At 34.6% G+C, this 24,021-nt stretch overlaps 1 protein-coding gene across 1 annotated transcript in view; it reads right to left on the reverse strand.

The window, feature by feature from the left end:
- Gprk2 (G protein-coupled receptor kinase 2) overlaps nt 1-24,021 on the reverse strand; it is a 111,924-nt gene that overhangs the window by 67,783 nt on the left and 20,120 nt on the right. The window contains exon 2 of the mRNA XM_068769322.1: nt 3,600-3,695. Within this exon, the coding sequence (XP_068625423.1) occupies nt 3,600-3,695 (96 nt within the window). The remainder of the gene's footprint in view (nt 1-3,599; nt 3,696-24,021) is intronic.

Genomic DNA, 24,021 nt, shown 5'->3' on the forward strand with positions numbered 1-24,021 from the left:
CTTTAGAATATTGACACGCGCACACACATACATGTGCGTGCGTGTGTGTGCTTAAGCTTTTGCCGACAAATCCACAACTTTTAAATCTTTTACACCTATAACCTATCAGTCTGTAGAGATTGCTTTAGATATGTATTTAATTTTTCAAATGTTTTCATGTTCAACCTACACTCGCATAATGTTAGAGAGGTACCGCAAGCGGGAAACGCTTGATAAATAATTTGTTATTGTCATTAATAAGTTCCTGAGGTAGACATTCGTTAGTTTATAAAAGGAAGTTTCCCAGAATACGCCACCAGCACATCCAGAAGCCATGACTGATTATGAAGTATGACTAATGGTAAATTTAGCAGGTAACCCAAAGTCTGACTAGGTATAACGTAACTTGTGCTTATGTAATGCGTTGGTGAGAGAAATGGCGGGAATCTTTTTAATGAGTTTTAGTCATGTAAGTCCCACATAATCCGTCGTTGTTCTTGACATAACGGATATGCAAAGACATTTATAATAATAACAATACATTTATTGATCACAATACACAGTAGACTAAAATGAAATAAGGATAAAAATACAAGTAAAAACCAAAAAATACGTCTAGTATAGATTAAAATAACTTTGGAAAGAGACAATCGGCACGTTATCTTTGTCGCACGAAAGACAACGACTGCCAAAATGTCACATAGGTAGTGTGGGACAGAGATAGTCTCTACGAAGCCGAAATTAGCCGATTGTCTCTTTCCAAAAGTCGATGTGCAATATTTATCGCCGGGTACTATAGACTAAATGCGTACAATTATAATTATTTAACTAATCATTATATAAGAAAAAGGGAGGATTTAATATAAACATTCTTTAATTGTTCCAAACGGAATAGTGTTCGCGTGTTTCTGTGTGCAAGTGAACCTATTCAGCATGGGAACTGGGTCGAGCCGCGTCTCTCTGATCTTCCATAAGCACTTCAATCTTCGCACACGTAAAACAAAGCAAAAAAAAAAGAGTCATAATTCATGCAATATATTCCAGTAAAGTATTCAGCGATGGTTTTTAATATTCATGAGGCGTCCAGAAAGAGACGGGGCTAGACTTAATTGCAACACAAAAGTGAGACGGATAATGATTTTGGCGATTTATGACTGCGGGTTCTTCGGTTGTTTGCAAATTGGAAGCACTTCATAGGCAAACATTAATCAAACAGCACACTGGCAGGCCTCCAGCGGATTCCGAAACGCGGGAGCGTTAACGTATTAATGATGATAATAAAGTTTTGGCAGAACTCGGAACCTCAGGCCCTTGTGTCTGTAGCAATTACGGAACTACTCGTATCTATAAATGATTTTTAGGAAAACATCTAACGCTGCTAATGCGACGTTCTGACGAACGGATCGCTCTAAAGTACCCGCCATTGACGTCACCAAATGAATTGTAGTTAAAATATAATTTACATCGAAATCACACTTCAAAATAAAATATTAAAAATTAATTTACCCGCAAAAGTTAAGGCTTAATTTATTTATTCATAAAGAGAAAATCTAACGTTCCTAGATGATAGAGCGCTAAAGAAGTTTATCCCAGACGTCCATTATATATATCTGAATCTGGAAGTTCCAGCGGTTACTTGTACTGCACGCTAAATGGGCTGTCCACTGTCACAACTTGCGAATTTGCTGATCTACATTCCTTTACTTTCGTTCATCTACGGATCGTCTAGATCGATTTCGTAGGTAAATTCCGAACAAATTTTACTTCACGGCACGTTGAACGACTGTAAGCTAGTCATAAAAGACAGAAGTGACAGACTTTTTATTACCGTCATAACTGGGCAATATTAGACGATACTTATTTCATCTTTAATGGAATCAGGCGTTACCTTGCGGAAGTCCATCCTAAGTAAGAAAAGGACCAATATTTAGCCACTTCCGCACATGCAGTAGTAGTCGTGCAACAAAGTGCACCGCCTGCCAGCTCGCTGATAAATACGTATGCGGCGAACAATGCGAATCACACAACTGCCACCGCCAAATCACTCAACACGTGTTTCACCCCTCCACGGGGTATCTTCAGGAGTTATGTTACACCTATTAGTGCCAAACACAGAGTGGAACTCTACTACTGCATGTGCGGAAGTGACTAAATATTGGTCCTTTTCTTACATATTTCATCACCATCATTTCAGCTCTAAAACGTCCTCTGCTTGACACATGCCCCCCACAGACATCCAGATACATTCCACTAGACATCTTTAAAGTAGCTAAACTCAAATGCTACCTTTGAAGCCTTCCCTACGTCCTGATTAAAGGATCGCATAGCTCTTGAAAGCTCCATGGATTGACGTAACCTTATGCTGCAATTCGACAGATTTGATATTTAAAAATACATACAGTGTACTCTTAAAGCATCAAACAGCTGGCCTGTGGTAAATCGCGGGAGGGAAATACGTAATTCTCCGCGACCGGAATACGAGTGCGGGGACGACCGTGAGGTTAATAAGCTACTTCCGGCGGAGGAACACGAAACCGCACATGTAGGATTTGACGGCAATTTTATGGAACTACGGCGACATATGTGTTAAACTGGAAAGAGGAATACCATTGAATCGTCCTGAACAAGGATATCATTTTGTTTTAATCGACTAATACTGTTTGCAAGTTGGCATTTAATTTTTCGCCCTAGAGAGCCATGGTCCGGGCCACTACTTACTACATTTTCATCAGAAGGCTGTTGGGGTTACTAGGTTTTTGAGATGCGACCAGGAGTTGACGGTACATGGATGCACAGACCGCGGGTCGAATACTGGAGGCCCGCCGACAGCAAAAATAATACTTTCGTACATTCGAAAAATATTGAATTCTATTCCAGAATAAAACCAAAAAAAATTCAATTACCTATACTTCTGGCGGCCGGCCCGCCATCAGTTCATGATTTGCCCGAGTGGCCCCTAGTCTTAAAAATCTGTGCAACCATGGTATAGATAGATCCCCCTCTAGAAGGATCGACGACATAGTCAAGGTCCCTGGAAGTCGCTGGATGTCCATGTCTTGTTGTGAACGTCTATTGGCTAATATGACGAAGAGGCCGTTGACCTCTTAGATCGCTTAGGCTTTATGATTGACTAAGCATAGTGACCTCCTCGAGGGTACTTTAGTAAAGGCTTTTTTGATGGACTCCACTATATGTGCCTTTCATTTCCCCTATCGTATTTGTGACAGGGCCTTTATTTAGCAATAATTTTTACCTTGTTATTATTTTATTTCTCTTTCATTCATCACATTTTCTTTTTTTCTCTTCCTTTCATTCACAATTTACGCATCGCTTATCTTCCTTCACCTCATTCTTTCATATCATTTAGTTTGCAATTTAAAATTCGATATTTCTAATTTTTTCGTCGTCAATATCACCCGTTTATTACGTCACAAGGCGCCATAGAGTACCGAATCTACTTGACAAATTTACATACACTTCGAAAAGTGTCAGCGCTGAAAGTAAAAAAATAAATAGCAACGTTTCTATCTAGAATGATAAGGGGTGATTTATTTACGATAAATTCAAGCATGGAGATATTACAATAGAATAGATATAGAATAGCGAATGGTTTGACTCACCTATTTTGGTTTTTATATCTAAGCATTGTGATATGTGGGGAAACTGCAGGATCTTTCGCCACTTCTTGCTTTTGCCCTTATTACTATCGGAACCGCCTGTGGACAAACATAATTAATTACTTTTTTATATAATTAACCTTTATATTAATTTTTATACTATATATATAATAAACTAAATATTATCACATTATGTTACTTTCACGCAGAATTTTACTACGCAAATTTAAAATTCATATTACAGCAACTTTTAACAACCACGCCGTTCATCGGTGAAATGATTTACCGCTGAATATAAGACATGCTCACTGCCTATTTAAAAAAAACGGTTAAGAAATATTTAATACACTATTTATTATTCATCCTTCAATTATTTATTTTGTTAATTTTTTCTGAGGCAAGTGCGGTCAAAGTCAGTTTTAATGTATAATTATGTATTATAATGTATTTATTTTAAATATATATGTATGTTTTGTATATGTATACACGTTAACTATTCGTTATTTATATTTCTATTATTCCTCCAGTTTCGATACTATGGTTGTCTGGTAGAAAATGCCTCGTGTGATAAGACCGCCCATTGTACTTTTTTCTTTACTATTATGCAACTATGTCTAAATTTTCTAGGGTGTACTACAGTAATACCCCGCTTTACGCAAGGGATACGTTTCAAAAAAAATCGCGTTAACTGAAATTCGCGTATAACGAGGTTTAAGATTAAACATAATCAAAAATTATTACAAAAAAACACAAATCATTTTAATCAATCACTTTAATTCTAGGAACACTTTATGCAACACATACTCTTATTTTTTACGGAAAAATACATCTACTATCTTTTGGGTAACGTTTTGTTTACGTTCTTGTAAAATACATTCATAACACCCAACACTGTTTTTTATTGTTTGACAGATGGTCAAGACACCATTGAGAAGTTGATGACTACATTATATTTATATGCACTCTTTCGCGTAATTCGAGGCATTTTAGCGCGAAATTTGCAATTCGCGTTATAGTAAAACCGCGTATAACGGGGTCGCGTAAAGCGGGGTATTACTGTATAAAGAATTTTAACTAATTAACCTTACTACAAACTACAATTCTACAGTTTAATATCATCATTATTTCAGCCGTATAAGGTCCGCTGATCTACATATTTCTCCCTCACACTCAGATTTTCAATAGGACTGGTAAAAGGCAGCCTGCACCAAGAGTCTTCCAGCGACATTAACCAGATCACCTGTACACCTGGGCTAAGGATCCAGTGGTCACCTTTATAGCATACAAGAATTTGGAAGCAGAGAGGCAAAATCAAATAAAAAAGAAATTTAACAATCTTCAATTACTTATATAGATTTAACATTTATTTATTATTTAACAAATAGTAAATTAGACCTAATAAAATATTAACAAATAATGGGAAACATAATCAAATTTTAGCTTCATCTAAGTGACCACCTTTTGATTTAATGTTTTCTACATAAATCTTAGTCATTATATTATACTATATACATATATATATATATATATATATATATATATATATATATATTAATAAATTAATTGACCATTACTAACTGTAATTAATAATTAATTTTTAATTACAGTCAGTAAAGTAACAAGAAACACTTCAGCCACAAGCCACCGCAAATAATTAACGAATATAAAAAAGTTCCAATGTATTTAAAATGCAATAATGGTTCTAAAGCGCTGATATACAAAAGAAATTGATTCCCTTTTAATAGAAAAGGCTTTATTGAAAACGTTCAACGCGGTCGCCACATGTGGCCTGACCTATCGTTAACAAAAGACTACAGGAACACAATCACCTCTACACCGCCACTTGACTGATATATCGATGGTCTACTTCAGCGGTTGCCAACCTTTGGTACGAGTATCTCTTAGAGCACACAGGAACCCATTGTGGGTACGTCGAAATATATTAGTTATTGCGAAAATACTTCGATATTTTTTTATTCGTTACATAATCCTGTACCAAAAACTGTTATACAGTATCATGCGATAAATATTAAACATAGACCTTTGTAAAGAGACAATCGTCTAATTTCGGCTTCGTAGAGCGTTATCTCTGTCCCACACTACCTATGTGACGTTTTGTAAGACGTGCAACAGAGATAACGCTCTACGAAACCGAAATTAGTCGAATGCTTCTTTCCAACAGTCGATGTGCAATATTTATCGCCGGGTATTTTAAGATACGTTAAATGAAAATTTACAAACCTATACAATAATTTTTTAAACTTTTTAGAGTTTTAAGTTTAATTTATTGATTTTACACTTAACCAATCACGCTGTATACATCGGTGTACATAGATTATTGAAATATTTACAATATTTGCGACCGAAAATCTCTAAATTATTAAAGATTAGACTACAATTTTATTTTCTAAAAATTTTCTTGTATGTAATGTAATAAGGTTTTCCATTTCAGTTTCGTCGGGTTTCAGACCTCTAGCAAGCGTAGAAGTCGAACAAGTCCCAAGCGGACATTATTTTTCTCACCGTCGACAGAATTAGGGATGCCACTACCCAAGATTGGTCGCTTAGGGCCCCGATCGCTACAAAACACTATTAAGCTATATACACACTTTAAAATCAAAAAGTAAATAATATTAACCTATATTTACAACTACCCTATAAAATGACATACTCGAAGAACATGGATTAAAAATTAATAACAAATTACGAAGTGATACATGAACATTTGCTATAGACATTAGCTATTTCTTAATAATTATTGAAATTAAAACACTGCAAAAAATCATATCACCGTTACCTACTGTTATAACACGTAATAAATAAAGATAAAATTCATTTATTCAACATTGGAACTTTTAACAAACCTCTTTGATCGTCAACTTATTATTTATAAATTTTAATCAATTTTATTTTTGACTCTACTCTGTTTCGCAAGGTGTTATAGTTGTAGAGAAGAAGCAGGAAAAAACTCCACAACAACACATATTTTAATAAAGTTTAAAACATGGATGCACAGACCGCGGGCCGTCGGTCGAATACTGGTGGCCCGCCGACAGCAAAAAAAATACTCTCGTACATTCGAAAAATATTGAATTCTAATTATTATGAATTCTTTATTTACCTATACTTCTGGCGGCCGGCCCGCCATCAGTTCATGATTTGCCCCCCAGTCTTAATAAGTCTGTGCAACCATGATTTAAAACATATTTACACATATACACTTTATTAGATATAGCTTAAATAAAATCAAAATATTCAAGCGACATCACTACCAATGATTCTTGTCATTTAAAAATTCGTTTATTGAGTAATCAACCTTTTCTGTCAATTTACTTTTGACATGCGTTTTGAATTTTATAACTGGCAATCTAAGAATGTTTTACAGAATTTTATTTAAAAAAAAAAACAGATTCCCAATGTCCATTGGTTGCACGAGAGTTGTGCCCCGCCTATTGCCACTTTTCTTTCTAGAATAATCTTAATCCTATCATGTCTATATAAAACAGAGCTAATATGAGAAACGTGTGCCCGAAGGTGAACAGAATAATCGAGTCACCGGGTTATCGGCGCACCGAACGTTTCAACACACATCAAAGCACCGCCACCCATTCCACTTCGCTCCAGTGATTACGTTACAGTAAACATACATTTAAACACTACTGTGTACTCAGACAATACTCACAATAATCTCACTATTATGTTTGCGTTGGAACAATATCTCGACATATATTATTGTTTGGCTTTGTATTGTAAAGCAAGTAATCAAAAAATCCTACCATTTCAAAATTATACAGGATTATCGGTTAAAGTACAGAGATTTAAAGTGGTGAATATATAGCCCATTGAACATCAAAAAGCTTTTAAACTTTTACACCTATTAAACCTATATAAAGAGATCATTTTAGAACTATCGGAATGCGACAAGGCAATAATTTCTTCTCTTATATCGAAATAAGTTTATTTAATCCACTATAATAAAATTACAATAATAATTTGTCAAATAGACAAATTGAGTTATTTTCATTTGCGTCTTTTACCTGTCGACGAACGAAATTATTCGTATATCGGTGATGTTGTATTTGTCTGTAGAAATCTTTACAAACTTTAAACCTATTTTCAACTTCTCTGTATAAACTGATCATTCTGAAATATGCATTTAAATTAATTTATATGTTGCAATACGATAGGCTACTAACATCTTATAATACAGTACCCGGCGATAAATATTGCACATCGACCTTTGGAAAGAGACAATCGGCTAATTTCGGCTTCGTAGAGCTTTATCTCTGTCGCACGAAATACAACGACTGACAAAACGTCACATAGGTAGAGCGGGACAGAGATAGTGCTCTACGAAGCCGAAATTAGCCGATTATCTCTATCCTAAGATAGACGTGCAATATTTATAGCCGGGTACTGTATGTCAAATATTGTAACAATATTTACCAATACCGCATACTATTACATTTATAAACATGTTTTGTTATAAAATATTATTATTATAATATTCATCAAGAATAATCTGTTTACTCCGGGCCTGATTAGAAAAATCGCTAAGAGAACATTGAAGAAAACTATGCACGACATTTCAATAGGAGTTTTTTTTCCAGAGCATGTAATACACTCCATATTGTGATATAAAATATCTCTTTCTACGTAATAATTTATGCAGTGGTTGCCTGGCGGTAGAAGACTGAAACTTGCGATCACACGTCGCGGGTTCGATTTCTGGGATACAATCTTATATAAATCACACTTTGTGCACAAACAAGTTCCCAGAGGATGGGCAGCAGCGTCTGCTACGTACAAAGCATGGTAATTATGACATATCTCCCCATAGATATCTTTGAGGAAAGCCTGTGAGCTGAAACCACGACGACTATATATGAATTATCATATAAACAAACGCTTGTAATATCTTATTACAATGTAAAAAATATAAATAGTAATAAATCTTGGAAATCGATTAGTCCACTACTGCAGGGGTGAGCAACCTTTTTAATTAACGGGCCGATGTAAATTTTACAGCTTTTGGGGGGCGCACACAATATAACACATATTGATAATTAACAAAAAAAAATTAATGTAAAATAAAAATAAAGGGACTAAACCAATGAACCCAAAATTTTGGTAAGAAATTTGACGTTTTTCGATACAAGCGTATGTATGTATAATATGCACGCAGCTTTCTTATCTTGCGTCACTCAGTTTTGATCAGTGGTTATTATTAATTAATTGTTTCGGTTTAGCATGTACCACCATTTTATTATAATTCATTTTATAACAATATATAGATGAGAGAAAGTCGATTAAATAAATTGAATTTTTGAAATGGTTGGCGGGCCGCGCGTTACTCACCCCTGCACTAATTTATTAAAGATATTGTAACAGTGGTAACAAATATGTGTCAGAGTTTGTTACAGGCTCAGATGAAAACGCATTAGAAAACTCTTGTAGTTGGTGGATTCTATTATGTGTCATCTTCGTCAATTTGATGTTTTTTTTAATTAAAAAAAAATAGATATTTTGTGCTACCTCTGAAAAACATGATTAGGTCGAAACTCGATCCGCCAACGCGTTCGTTTATGTCAGTCTCACATGTTTGTAAACACATTAACGCAGTTGTACCGATAAAGCTATTTAGTACCTCATACATTGCTTATGTTTTCGCTACCAATTTAACTTTTTCAGCTTTTATTTCTTTTAGCGTCATGTTTGGATTAGGTGCAACGTTTTAAACTTAGCTACGGTACTTGTGAAGTTCATGGTCAATGCAAATTTCAGCGATTGGTTAAATGATTTTAGGTAATTTAACCAAAGGAATAACAAGTAGATGTAGCTTAACCCTTTTTCACTCCAAGGCTGTTATATAGCATCGATAAAATTTAATTGAATTATAGTATCTTGCGATTCTAGAATATGTTTCATTCATTCGTGATTCAAACATTTTAGCAACAAAAATCTTTCCTGTTTTAAAATTTTCCGCAAAAAGAAGTATTACACCATGTCGAGTATCACTAGACAGTGGAGCTTGTGGAACAAAATCAGTGTCGAGTGACACTCGACATTGGAGTGGGAAGGGTTAAAATTAAAAACAATTATTGCAATTAACCCTTTCTTACTACGCTACTGAACCGTCACCTTAAAACACATAGGCCCACATTACAAGTTTTACGTTCATATTTAGATTCCCGTCTTATGCCATTTGCACTGCAAACAACGCACCTTATACTTCGATTAATTCCTACTGATTTATAAATTGAAAGTAAAATATCTTTCGAACAACTTTAGTAGATTATTACTGCGGTGATACTTTTTTTATATTTTAAATTTTGGTTTCCAAATACATACTATACTTGCGAAGAACTGTTTTTAAGTAAAGGCGCGTTCGATAACATAATTGTACCCTTATAGGAATCAATTCAATAACAATGTAATATAAGGAACGGCAAATGAATGTCACCTTCGGCGCTGGTACATACGGCAAGTCCAGTGGATGCCGTCTAACTCCGGCGCTAGTAACGAAAGGGTTAATAATGCATGCCTTTGTTCTGCAAAGTGTCGCTTTCGGCAATTTCGAAACCCTTTCTGAATCCTTCGAATACAGGACAGCTGGTGAACAGGTATGTGCACCTCGATCTGGTCCACGCCCAGATCACAGAAGCACGAGATACTCTCTTTGGTCTTAAACTGATGAAGGTACTTTGAGAATTCTCCGTGTCCTGTGAATATCTGGACCAGTACCGTGTCTAGCCGCACTGCCAAAAATAATATGCTTCTCGCAGTCTGATAGAAGAAAAATAAATAAAAATATTTTGACCCACTTTATTTAGTCATTTATGACAACTGCTTCAGTGGAAGGATCGAAAAAAAATTCATATAATTATATATTACAAAATAAATTACAAAGTAAATTTATATGCCAACTAATCTTCTTTGAAGTGTGAAGATGGAATTTTTCTCTTGAAAGTTCCTTATAATGTTACTTCTAGTCAAGTAATGGTGCATCAACGGTAAGCACCTCGGGTTCCTGGGCCTCTAATATCAGGATGCATGGCATGTTGATGCTACGCGAGCAGAATCATTATACGATATGCATATACAAATTTAATATCACCAGTGCCAATATAGCATCCCACATGGGAGAAAACTGTAACCGTCAGATTCTTCTGCAGTTTTGCAAAAAACTAGTGCAACTTCGAACAAAACGGCACAAAACCGAGATAGGAAAAAAAATAATACAGGCCTCAACGGTGTATAATACGGAAAGATTTTTTTCTTTACACCAGCTTGTACAATAATGTTTTTTAACAAAGAAAAGTTGAAAATGTAAAATAATAAAAGTGTGGCGAAGGATGTAAGATAAACGCAATGTGAACATATGCCGCAAGCGTGACAGATGATGTGATGAATGAAAGAGAAAAAAAACAAAAGAACTTGCGAAGGACGAGAAAAAGAGAGAGGGGATGAAAATAATAAAAAAGTAAATGAGAAAATTATTAAAAAATAGACCCCTGTCCCAAAAATAAGATAGAAGAACAAGAGGTCCGCAATAACAGAAACCAATAAAAAAAATATCTTAAAAACATGCAACTATTATTTACCATTTCTTCTTGACTTTGACATTTTAACAGCTCAACGAGCCATGAAAAAGGCTGTAGAGATTTCTGAACGAGATTGAATCAGGAATGATTAGATCTTGGTGCGGATAAAATTAACCGACATAGCTCAGAAGATTGGTAAGTTGAAATGGCATTAGGTAGGCAATATAACAATCACACAGGATATATAACAGTCACACAGGGTATATAACAGTCACACGAGATATATAACATTTACAAAGGATATATAACAGTCACGCAGGATACATAACAGCCACACTGGATATATAACAGTCACACGAGATATATAACAGTCACACTGGATATATAACAGTCACGCAGGATATATAACAGTCACGCAGGGTATATAACAGTCACACGAGATATATAACAGTCACGCAGGATATATAACAGTCACACAGGGTATCTAACAGCCACACCGGATATATAACATTTACAAAGGATATATAACAGTGACGCAGGATACATAACAGCCACACTGGATATATAACAGTCACACAGAATATATAACAGTCACACTGGATATATAACAGTCACGCAGGATATATGACAGTCACGCAGGGTATATAACAGTCACACGAGATATATAACAGTCACGCAGGATATATAATAGTCACACAGGGTATATAACAGTAACGTAGGATATATAACAGTCACACAGGGTATATAACAGTCACACAGGGTATATAACAGTCACACGAGATATATAACAGTCACGCAGGATATATAACAGTCACACAGGATATATAACAGTAACGCAGGATATATAACAGTCACACAGGATATATAACAGTAACGCAGGATATATAACAGTCACACAGGGTATATAACAGTCACACAGGGTATATAACAGTCACACAGGGTATCTAACAGCCACACCGGATATATAACATTTACAAAGGATATATAACAGTCACGCAGGATACATAACAGCCACACTGGATATATAACAGTCACACGAGATATATAACAGTCACGCAGGATATATAACAGTCACACAGGGTATATAACAGTAACGTAGGATATATAACAGTCACACAGGGTATATAACAGTCACACAGGGTATATAACAGTCACACGAGATATATAACAGTCACGCAGGATATATAACAGTCACACAGGATATATAACAGTAACGCAGGATATATAACAGTCACACAGAATATATAACAGTCACACTGGATATATAACAGTCACACGAGATATATAAAAGTCACGCAGGATATATAACAGTCACACAGGATATATAACAGTAACGCAGGATATATAACAGTCACACAGGGTATATAACAGTCACACAGGTTATATAACAGTCACACAGGGTATCTAACAGCCACACCGGATATATAACATTTACAAAGGATATATAACAGTCACGCAGGATACATAACAGCCACACTGGATATATAACAGTCACACAGAATATATAACAGTCACACTGGATATATAACAGTCACGCAGGATATATAACAGTCATGCAGGATATATAACAGTCACACAGGATATATAACAGTCACACAGGACATATAACAGTCACATGGGATATATAATAGTCACACAGGATATATAACAGTCACACAGGATATAAACCAGTCACACTGGATATATAAGTCACACAGATCTCTTCATTCCTCTAAAAGTCTATAGCCCTAAAGTTCGTAATTCCTAAATGTTTTATCTAATCGTATTGTATATATTTTACATTATAATTATTGTTATCAGTAAAAGTATTTAATTATAATTATATATAATTAAAACACAGTAATTACGAGATATAAATATTATGTTATTTATACCCTTTTTGGAAAGTATCATTGAAGCCACCAAAAGCATGTCAATGAGGTCATTGATCGAAGAGTTACGAAAATTTTATATCAACTATTGAAATCGTATAAATATGTATGTTTGTACACACATAAAGGTTTATTGGTTATAGGTGTAAAGGCTTTAAATGGGTGAATATATAGCTCTATCAGCAAAAAAAAAACTTTACAGCTTTTACAACTATTTACAATATTTATAATCGCTCTGAAACATGTTACATTATTTTATATTGCAATACGACAGGCCAATAACTTCTGACTACAAAGTCTGTAGTGACAGATAATACTACTACTCCGCTAGCTCAGTGACCCAAAGTGGGTCTTGGCCTCCGAAGCGAGAGACTTCATCTTTCCTCTATCTTGCGCCATCGTCTGCCATTGGTTGACATTCAATTCGCGCAAGTCTGCCTCAACGCGATCGATCCAGCGATACCTGGGTCTACCCACTGGTCTTCGACCCCTCGGTTTTTCCAGGTACGCTACCTTCACGCTCCGATATTTATATATATATATATATATATATATATATATATATTCAGCGACACATAATAGGCAATGTATTTTAAATACATAGTAATCACATTTTATAAACAGTTTTTCTTACTCCATTATCATTATAATTTATTATTTCTGATACCATTGATTTTTGTAGAGACTATACATTAACACTTTAAGCCAAGCCGTAATCATTTGTTTTGGCCAAGACGCCACTGCATTTTTTTGGCGTTTATCTTATTGGTGGTGACCAATCACCACCGTGGCACATATTAAAACAGGCCATAATTTTAATAAAAAAACATTCGCGTTTATTATCTATACCTAATATATAAAATTCTCGTGTCACGGTGTTCAAACTTGAACTCCTCCGAAACGGCTTGACCGATTTTTACCAAATTTTACATGCGTATTCATTATGTCTGAGAATCGGCTACTATCTACTTTCCATACCCCTAAGTGATAAGGGTGGTCCACCCCTAAATTTTATTTTTAATTTTTTAGACAATTTTTTTGGTTTTTATTTTATTATGATACAGCATACAAAAATAAATACAAACCTAAATTTTCACCCCTCTACGATCAACCCTTATCTTACATTTGTTAATTAAAAACTTTAATTTTTTTTGCAAAACAACGTTTGCGGGATCAGCTAGTATATATATAGAACGAAACTAATTTTTATTTAGTTTTTTACAATTGTTCAAAAATTGAAAGGCTCTGATCAAACCATTGCCTGTCGTATATGACCAACACAGCACAAAGTCTAGATTCCTAATAAGATATACATTCTATCATTTAAAATTTTTACACCTATAACCAATCATCCTGTACATAAATATGTACACGAATCCACGAGTAGTTTACTTAAATCATATCCATGTCAAATTAACTGTTTCCTCTGTGAAATTAACTCCGTCAACTTCCATTAATTAGGTCTAACTAATTCGGATTAATTATATTGTTTAACGCATAACAAACCCTTCTTAATTAAAGTAACGTACATACTATTGGTTGCGTATATTCAAAATCAACGTGTAGCCATGTATATAATAAAGTTCCACGAGAAATCTTAAATTGAAAGTTTATTATTAAATAAATCTTAATATAACATTCAAGAGTTTTTAGTTTATCAAAATGTGTGGAACTTTGTTGACTCATTTACATGATTGATATTGTAATACTAGCTGATACCCGCAAACTTTGTTTTGCCATTGTATGTTATTTCTAGGAAACATTAAAAACTAATAAAAAATAAGGGTTGATGTTAGAGGGATGAAAATTTAGGGTTGTATGTATTTTTGTATGCTGTATCATACAAAATATAGTCTAAAAAATAAAAAAAATTGGGGGTGGACCACCCTTAACATTTAGGGTGATGAAAAATAGATGTTCGATTCTCCACCCTGTCCGATATGCGCGCTAAGATTCACGAAAATCGGATGAGCCGTTTCGGAGGAGTTCAATCACGCACACCGTGACACGAGAATTTTATATATAAGATGTACATAAAAAAGTTAAATTTCATTTTAGAAAAACAACTGTTGAGTTTCTAACCGGCTATTCTCAACAGATCAGCGTTCTGATGGTACCTTACTTGCGTATAATATTAAAATAATCGTCGATTCAAAAGCGCATGTAAATACATATGAATAACATATTTTGAATTTGAGCATAACGTATGTCAAGGGTCAATAGTAGTCTCTGACTTGAGACCTCATTGGCAACCTCACATTCACAAAGGGCTATGGTCGGGATTTTCCTGAGAATTCGAGTCTTCGAGTGGAGTCTGACTAGTGTAGTTTAGAAAGTCCGCTCACAAGGTGAAAAGATATCCCTGTTAAGATCATTGGAAGACAAACCGGTCTTATTACAAATTTATGAGGGAGGCCTACTTTATCAAGCGGTGGATATCTTACTACTGAAATGATGGTGATAATGATGATAATATCAATGATAGCCAACCACTGCACCCGTTGATCTGTAATACAGGATGTAATGCACTTTCTGTTTGGCACTAATCGGTGTAACAAACTCGTGAAGATGCCCCGTGGAGGGGCGAAACACGTGTTTAGTAATTTAACCGTGGTAGTTGTGTAATTCGCATTGTTTGCCGCACGCGCATTTATCAGCGTGCTCGCGGGAGGTGCACTTTATTGCACGACTATCACTGCATGTGCGGAAGTGGCTTAATATTGGTCCTTTTGTTACTGAAAATATCATTTCTTTTAATTTTTTTTACATACGTGAAAATAAACTGATAATGTAAAAATAATGTTTTCATTGTTTTCTCCACTGATAAAAAAACATACGCCTACCGCGCTGTTTATTGCGCAAATGCTTTAAAAAAGTGATTCCTGTATGGTATACTTTTCAAATTTTTATAAGTAACAAAGAAGTCTGAAAATAAATACTCTCTAAAAATGTGATATTGTTGTCATGTCTAACAAGTGTAGATATTATCTGTTCATATTAATACTAAAGTTATTGTTAGTTAAGCAAACATCGATATCGACAATCAGAAACACACAACACTGTCCACATCTCCGAGTCACGTTTCGCAACGCGTCCAGTAACATTGGCTCACTTTCAACAAAGTGCGAACCTCCTTGGAGTAACAAAGAGGTTGCCCAACCAGAGGTCTCGGAGACGGATCGCTGCAGCCTTGACAAATCACCATGATTTATAATACTTATCAATTACAAACCGATGTTTTGATACAAGATACTCGTGTATATTTTTTGTTGGTTGCATTATAACAAGGCATCTATTAGACCAGAGTTCCCCAAACTTCTTTGTGTCGTAGACCCCTTGCCATGTTTTTCCGTGTTGGGTAGACCCACTACTTACCTGATATTGATTTCCTGTAAATTTCTAACTGTAGTGAAGTTTAGTGTTAAAAACTTAAAATAAAAGCACATGTTAATTTAAACATTTATTAATTGAATTTAAATTAAAACTACTCAAAATATTACTTCATAGGTACTTTTATAAATAATGTAAATGTTTTGATATTATAAGATAGCATGATGTAAGTAAATAGGTACTATCAGTGTATGTGTTGAGATCCACTATCGTTGATCCCCATTTTCATTTCATGGACCCCTAAATTTTTTTTCGCTGACGTAGATCCCTTGCAAGTTGTCATAGACCCCTAGGGCTTGATATAGACCACTTTGGGAATCACTGTATTAGAGCATTAGAAAATAGCCACTCGAAGATTTGATAGTTCAAATTAGTTATTACGTTACGCAAAAGAACAAAGTTCAATAACGTAACTCAATGAAATTCACGTCTGAAATGGCAGTGTACGTGTCACTTCGGTCTGCTGTTGGGTCCGTAAAGTAAATATGTCATGAAATTTAGTTTTAAACTGTAAATATATATAAATAGAAAAGAGACGGATGATTATTTTTGTGAAATTACGCCATAAGTAATTTTGGATGCAATAAATTTAGTACTTCGATGGCTATATGACTTGCGATACCGTCTTGTTGGAAGACAAAGATTTCGTTAAAGAGCCCTTCACATTGTCTAATGAACTTGAACTTAGCGAAATGCATAGCCTCCGGAGATTATTTTAAACTCACTAATGTCATAGATGCAATACCAGATCAGGTATCAGCACGATGTCTTGCGCTATATGTGTTCAGGAGCTTCCCGTGACCTTGGCTATGGCGTTGATCCATCTAGTGGAAGCCTACCCACGCCACGTTTACCAGTTCGTGGTCGCCAGTCGAGAACGTTTCGGCGCCAATGACCACTAGTTGCATTAGCGATGTTCCCCGCTTACTCTCACTTCATTATCCCATATTGATTGAAAGCAAATGAACTATACGTTCACCCTTTTATACCTATAAAGCAATCACCATATATATATGAGATTTCCATTTTGTAAAGTGTCATAGCCATCTCTCTTTCATACTTATATATCTCTAGAATCATAAGACTAAGATATTTGAGATTTTGTACCCATGCTTTAACAATATAACAATGTTAAAGGCAAACGTATCTATATCTAATCTTATATACAAAATCTCGTTACTATTTTTAAGCATATAAACAAGGTAATCACATATTTATATTCATAACGTATTGTCAAAAACTAAACTTATTATACCAAAGTCGTGATAGTACCAACGCGTACCGATTCGTTTGTGACACAGCTTTAAAAGCTCATGTCGAAACATCGGCACAAACTTTTACTAAAGTCACCTATTAACCTGCGCGCGCGCACTCTCACACATGCGCGGGACGGCACACAAACGAAAGCCTCATAACTTAGACACGTCAAAGCGTTGGACAGGCGCCTGGCGCGCCGCATGTGTACAGTTATTTCATTGACTTGTATTAACAAACGATTGCAAAACTTCGTCTCTACGACCATAGTGATATAACAAAATAAATAAGTTTGTTCGAGTTCAGAGTGAACTGGTCATTGTTTGTGGCCCTTTTTTATTTATTTAATATTCTTTATTATACACGTTAGGATACATTTAAATAGTTTCACAATAATATACAAAGAAGTACAAAGGGCGGTCTAATCGCACAAGGCAATCTCTTGCAGACAACCATAGTATTAAAAAGGTAGAAGTACTAATAATGGGTAGTTGACGTGTACAAAACGTACATACATATGTATATAACATATATATTTAAACTAAATAAGGTGTAACATATTATAAATGTAATACAATAATAAATAAAAACTTAAAACTGATTTGGATCGCAATTGCCTCAAAAAAAAACAAAGAAACAGAGTAAGAGAAGGAAATGAATTAACAGATAAATATTCATTGGTCTAGTAAATAGTTCTTAACCATTTTCTTAAAAATAGGTAGTGAGTTAGCGCGTCTTGTATTCAGCGGTAAATCATTCCACAATCGATCGGCCTGTGTGGTGTATATACATGAATATTTTTCATGTATATATATTTATATATACATGAAAAATAGGTACGATTGATTGTTACTAACTTCAATAGAATAAGTGTCGCAACTAACCCATTTGCATCAGAAGTATACAAAGTGATTGTTTACAGGTGAAAAAACTTACATATATTTCCAATCACATTGTATAAAGTGATCATTTTTAAATACGTTACATTAATTTATTGTCTTCCATTGTAATGCGACGGGCCAATAAGTTTTGTCACTACAAAGTCAACAAGGACAGATAGTAAACAATAATTAATTTTAATTCTATTTTTAACTTACTATATCGTCATTACGTTATTTATCATTTCTGATATCATTGATTTTGGAAAACAAAAGAGCTATAATTACTTGTTTAAAGCTTTTGGAGCTATAACCAATCATCCTGTATTTACAGTTATGTGTTTTCAACTAACCATTTTTATTTAATAGAATCGGGCGTTACCTTGCGGAAGTCCATCCTAAGTAAGAAAAGGACCAATATTTAGCCACTTCCGCACATGCAGCGGCAGTCGCGCAACAAAGTGCACCGCCCACCAGCCCGCTGATAAATGCGTATGCGGCAAACAATGCGAATTACACAACTGCCACTGTTAATTCACTCAGTGTTTCACCTCTCCACGGGGTATCTTCAGGAGTTATGTTACACCGATTAGTAGATAGTTTACACTTTGTTGCACGACTACTACTGCATGTGCGAAAGTGGCTAAATATTGGTCCTTTTCTAACTAACCATTTGATTAAATACTGCAGATATCAATTCATTTGAATGTTTTGGTCAAGCAGATTTCGGATTCGAATCCATTTGTTCTATAAAACTGTGTCAACACAACTTTATTTATAAGCTACCATTGTAAATCTTGGATAGCCTGGTATGAGAATAATCTAGACTAATGATATCCTGGAATTTACTCCTTCAGTGTTTTTTCCTACCTATGAAATAAATTTGTTACGAATTCGGACTACATATGGGATTATTTTAAAAATATTTATTTAATTAAAACAAATCCATAATATGTAATAAAATGCTAGATATAAAACGATACGACTAGGCATTCAAGTAACAGGCATTTACATCACCACAACAGTTTTAAATAAATAACGAAGCCGCAGAAATCGATACGCGACATATCGCCGGTCTATATGTGGGTAGTTAAAAATTAAACGGTGCCTACCGAGCAATGTATACAATAATTCATGTGGGATCGAAACATTTGCTGTATCGTAATATAATATGTGAATTGCAAGTCATTCCTTGGTATATTGATAATCTTTTGGTCATGAAGTAATTTTGTATGCGCGTTAATTTGATGTATGATGTGTTCCTTTCCAAAATATTTCAATGATAATTGAATATATCTCATATTTTTTTTAAATATATACCCGCTTATTTTTTCTCGCACATTATTCTGGGGTCTGATATATATATCTTCCGAACAATTGATTGACTCATCTTATCGCAAACGAGAAGTAATCTCATAGAATACACTATTAAATAAAAACATTTTTAATTTTATAAATTTCCCTTGACGTGATATATAAGTCATGGTACGTACGTTGCAACGCACCTGACATACATAAACTTATAAACTAAAAACACGTGTGTATAATAAAGATAATTTTATATCGATAATATCCGAAATTACAAATAAACAAACTACTAAAGAAAACACTACATAAGAGCTGTCTCTTGATCTGGCGTGCAGTATTAGGCAGTGCTGAAGGTTTAGGAACTAAAAAAAGAAAAATCAAACGGCTATGATATTACATTTATTTTAAAGAAGAAGAGAAGAAAGAAGAGAGGAAGAAAATAAAGAATAAATAAATTGTTAAACAAATGGTAAAAATAATAAATGCAAAAATTGTGGAAATATGTACGGAAGGCGAAGAAGATGAGGGGATCTATGGAAAGAAAAGAATGAAAAGGAACAAATGGTATTAGAGGAAAGAATGAAAGACATTGAGAAGTACGAAAGATCAGAAAATATTAATAAAAAAATAATTAAAAGATATAATGTAAATAAAGATCCATGAGATCCTTTATTTAACATTGGAACTTTTAACTTAATATTTATTTATGTATTGCTATTTATTTTATTTATTCTACTCTGCTTCTCAAGGTGTTATGAATGTAGAGAAGAAGCGGGAAGAAACTCCACAACAAGAAATCTTTCAATAAAGTTTATTACAGATATAAACATAAACTTTATCAGATACAGTTTAAACTAAATCAAATCAATAATGCGACACAACTGACAAAGATTTGACTTAAAATTGATTAAACAAACTTCTTACAGAAACTAAGTGTTGAGCGAATACTGTTGGATCACGAGGCATCAGTATAGCAAATATAGGTTTAATCGCTAGCTGTTTAAATTCAGGAATGTAAAAAACTGTGGTATTCCAGAAGGACCTTAAGAATGAAAAGCCTCCTAATTCTAAGGACCTCAAGCTGTTCCGCGTTTGCAAGGGAAAGATCGGAGTGTGAAGTGAAATTGGAGGTTAAAAAATAAAGAAATATTGAACTAAATGAAAAATTAAATAAAAGGTTGCGTCACAAAAGTATTGTAAAATAAAGAACAATAATAATAAAAATAAGACAAAATAAAAAAATTGTTAACTATTGTAAATTGTGATACTAAAAGATTGCGGTGAAAGCAAAAAGGCGATTTGTGTAAGGATTATGAATAAAGACGAAGAGGTAAAGAATTGAAAAAGACATAATAAAAAAAACTCGTAAACGTTGACTGAAGACAAAGCTACTGAAAAAAAATTCTGAAAATTTTTTTGAAACAAAAGTCTCTGTCATAAATTTAAGATAGGGGAACGAAAGGTTTTCTAAACGGGAGGCCTTAAAAACGCCAAGGGTCTAAAATTATTTAAAAACGTGGCACGTGGAGTACCGAAATTTATTTATAAAATTAATTCTATGGCAATCTTCTTAATTTTTTTTCAAGACAAGAAGGTATTATGTGGCTTCTCCGATCCTTATTATTCAGTCAGTAATATATTAAAATAGTTAGTATATATCATCAATCTATATGATGCGACCTCAAAGAAGATTCATAGTGGATAATTTAAGTAAATAAAAGATTAAATCTACCCATGACTGAAATCGAATAACCTATATCGCAGCCCGTATACCGTATTGTCACGCCACTATTCACGCTGTGAATAGACGTAACGCACGCAACACCCTACGTTATCTACGTGATGGAATAGAAACCAACTTTCCCTTTTTAACATTAAGTTGCAACATTCTTTAAACCTTATGTTTGAGTGAAAACGATATCTTATGTTTACATTTAGAACCTTTGTACAACTTACATAATATGTAATGTGTGTACAATGCCTATAGATTTTTATTAAGATCCAACTCGGACGCGACGTTTTTTTTTGCCACTTTCTTCACCACCGACATAAATGTATTGAATACATTAGTTAGTGAAATTCATTCCAGGGTTTTGTTATCATTTTTAAATACTTTACATAAACAAAAATTAAAAAATCCATGCTTTTTTTTATTAATTTTTAAACCTATTTCATGATTCTAAGGCTTTTACTATCTGTCTCTATGACATATTTATACCCATGTTTTGCCTTGTAGCATAATTGATCTGGTGATATAATAGTGTATAGACATCCGAGCATGGAGCCTTCGAGCCTTGATGGTCTTAGCGTAGCCGCCGAAAGTACGGTTCAAAAAAAAATAATTTAAAGAAAGCATCCATCCATATTGAGCTTTGATAAGAAGTTACTATAGATTTCAGTCAATAATAACTTCAGTAAAACCCACGTTACAGTTGAAAGGGCCATCCATCTTTATCTATTTTTAAGGATGACGGTGTGCCTGTTGGCAACAGTTACTCTGACGTCAAGTCGCGTTCAAGTTTATGATGGTAACTCCCATTCCCACCTCCCACGTCACGGTCGGCCGAGCACTCTGACGCCGGCTGGCTAATGACAGAACCGAGATCTTCGACCGCATAGTGATGGGCACACGGGGCTATATTGGAAGACATCATCACGGCCTTTATACATATCGTAGTCACTCAGCCACGTCCTATCTATTGATGACGCATTAATTTATAAAATAGGCGAAAGAGCTCTAAGAAATAAGTTCTTTTTAAATTTTACCTGATCAGTGAGGATATCTTATGTAATAAAAGGACGTGTGTTTGGCACTAATCGGTGTAACATTACTCCTGATGATGCTCCGTGGAGGGGTAAAACACGTGTTGAGTGATTTAATGGTGGTAGTTGTATAATTCGCATTGTTTACCGCATGCGCATTTATCACCGGGCTGGTAGGCGGTGCACTGTATTGCACGACTACTGCTGCACGGCGGAAGTAGCTATATATTGGTCCTTTTCTTACTTAGGATGGACTTCCGCAAAATAGCGCCTGAATCCATTAGAGATATTGCATGTATTTCTTGATTCTATTCCTATTTTCTTACAATATTTTTTCATCACCATTTATATTATTATAGCACCAATATTTTCAGTGTTATGTAAGTCATATAAGCGGTTGTAAGAACAACATCACATTAAGAGTAACAATGAAATATCATCAACATGTCAGCTGATAAAGCCTGGAGGAGAAGTCTTATGCTCCTCGTTACCAGCGACATCCTGTGATCTTCCACGCCGCCACGTCTATCGGTTCGTGGTCACTCGAGAGCCTTTTTTCCCCTTAAGTTATAAGAAGTATGTAACTCGACCACTGCTACTTCAGAGGAGCAAGATCTGTGACAAACATAATGTTCCTACAACCTACTGTCTACAGTCGCATCCCTTAACCAATATAGTGTATTCTCTTAAATGAAATAGTGAGTTAGCGTCAGTCATCTTAACGACGCTCATAAACAATTAAATTATAAAGCCTTTTTCACATTAACCAGTTGAAGTAAACACTTGTAATATGTATGGACGCATCTTTATAATAATCTAGACAAGAGGAGTTAAACCTGCGGCTCTTTGAAAGATTATTTGTGGCTGTCAATAAATGTACACGGGTTCTTTCTATTTTTGTGTTAACAAATTTAAAAAAAATGTCTTTGAAATTACTGGAATATATTAATAATTTATAAGGAAAATTAATACCGTTTTGAATGCGTCACGAACATTAGTAATTTTCAAGGGCTCGGAATATCAAAGCCTTTGGCTTCCTTTGGTCTGGAGTTTAGTTGTTATAAGAAAGTCAAGGCGAAGGCGCGTTTATTGATCTGACAATTCCAACCCGCTGAACCTGACAGTCGGGACTAAAAGGATAACATTTGTGAATGATACCCCTTTGATCCCTTTTACAAAGTTAGATCTTACGTTGGGTACGTGTGTAGTGCTGTTAAACTGTTATATTAACAACCATTAGAATTATGTAACTGAGGGTACTTTTGATTGTTATAAATGTAGGGTAATCTTAGAAAATTGATTTTTTTATCATTATTAGAATCTATATTCCATAGACATCCGTACCTTTATTTTAACATTTACGTTTAATGTTTCTCAATTTGTTTTCCTCACGTTTTAGCTTGTCAGTGTTTACTAA

The sequence above is a fragment of the Battus philenor genome, unplaced genomic scaffold (assembly GCF_028537555.1).
Source record: "Battus philenor isolate CCGP_79_NKW_IND1 unplaced genomic scaffold, ilBatPhil1.0.hap1 SCAF_28, whole genome shotgun sequence".
NCBI lineage: Eukaryota > Metazoa > Arthropoda > Insecta > Lepidoptera > Papilionidae > Battus > Battus philenor.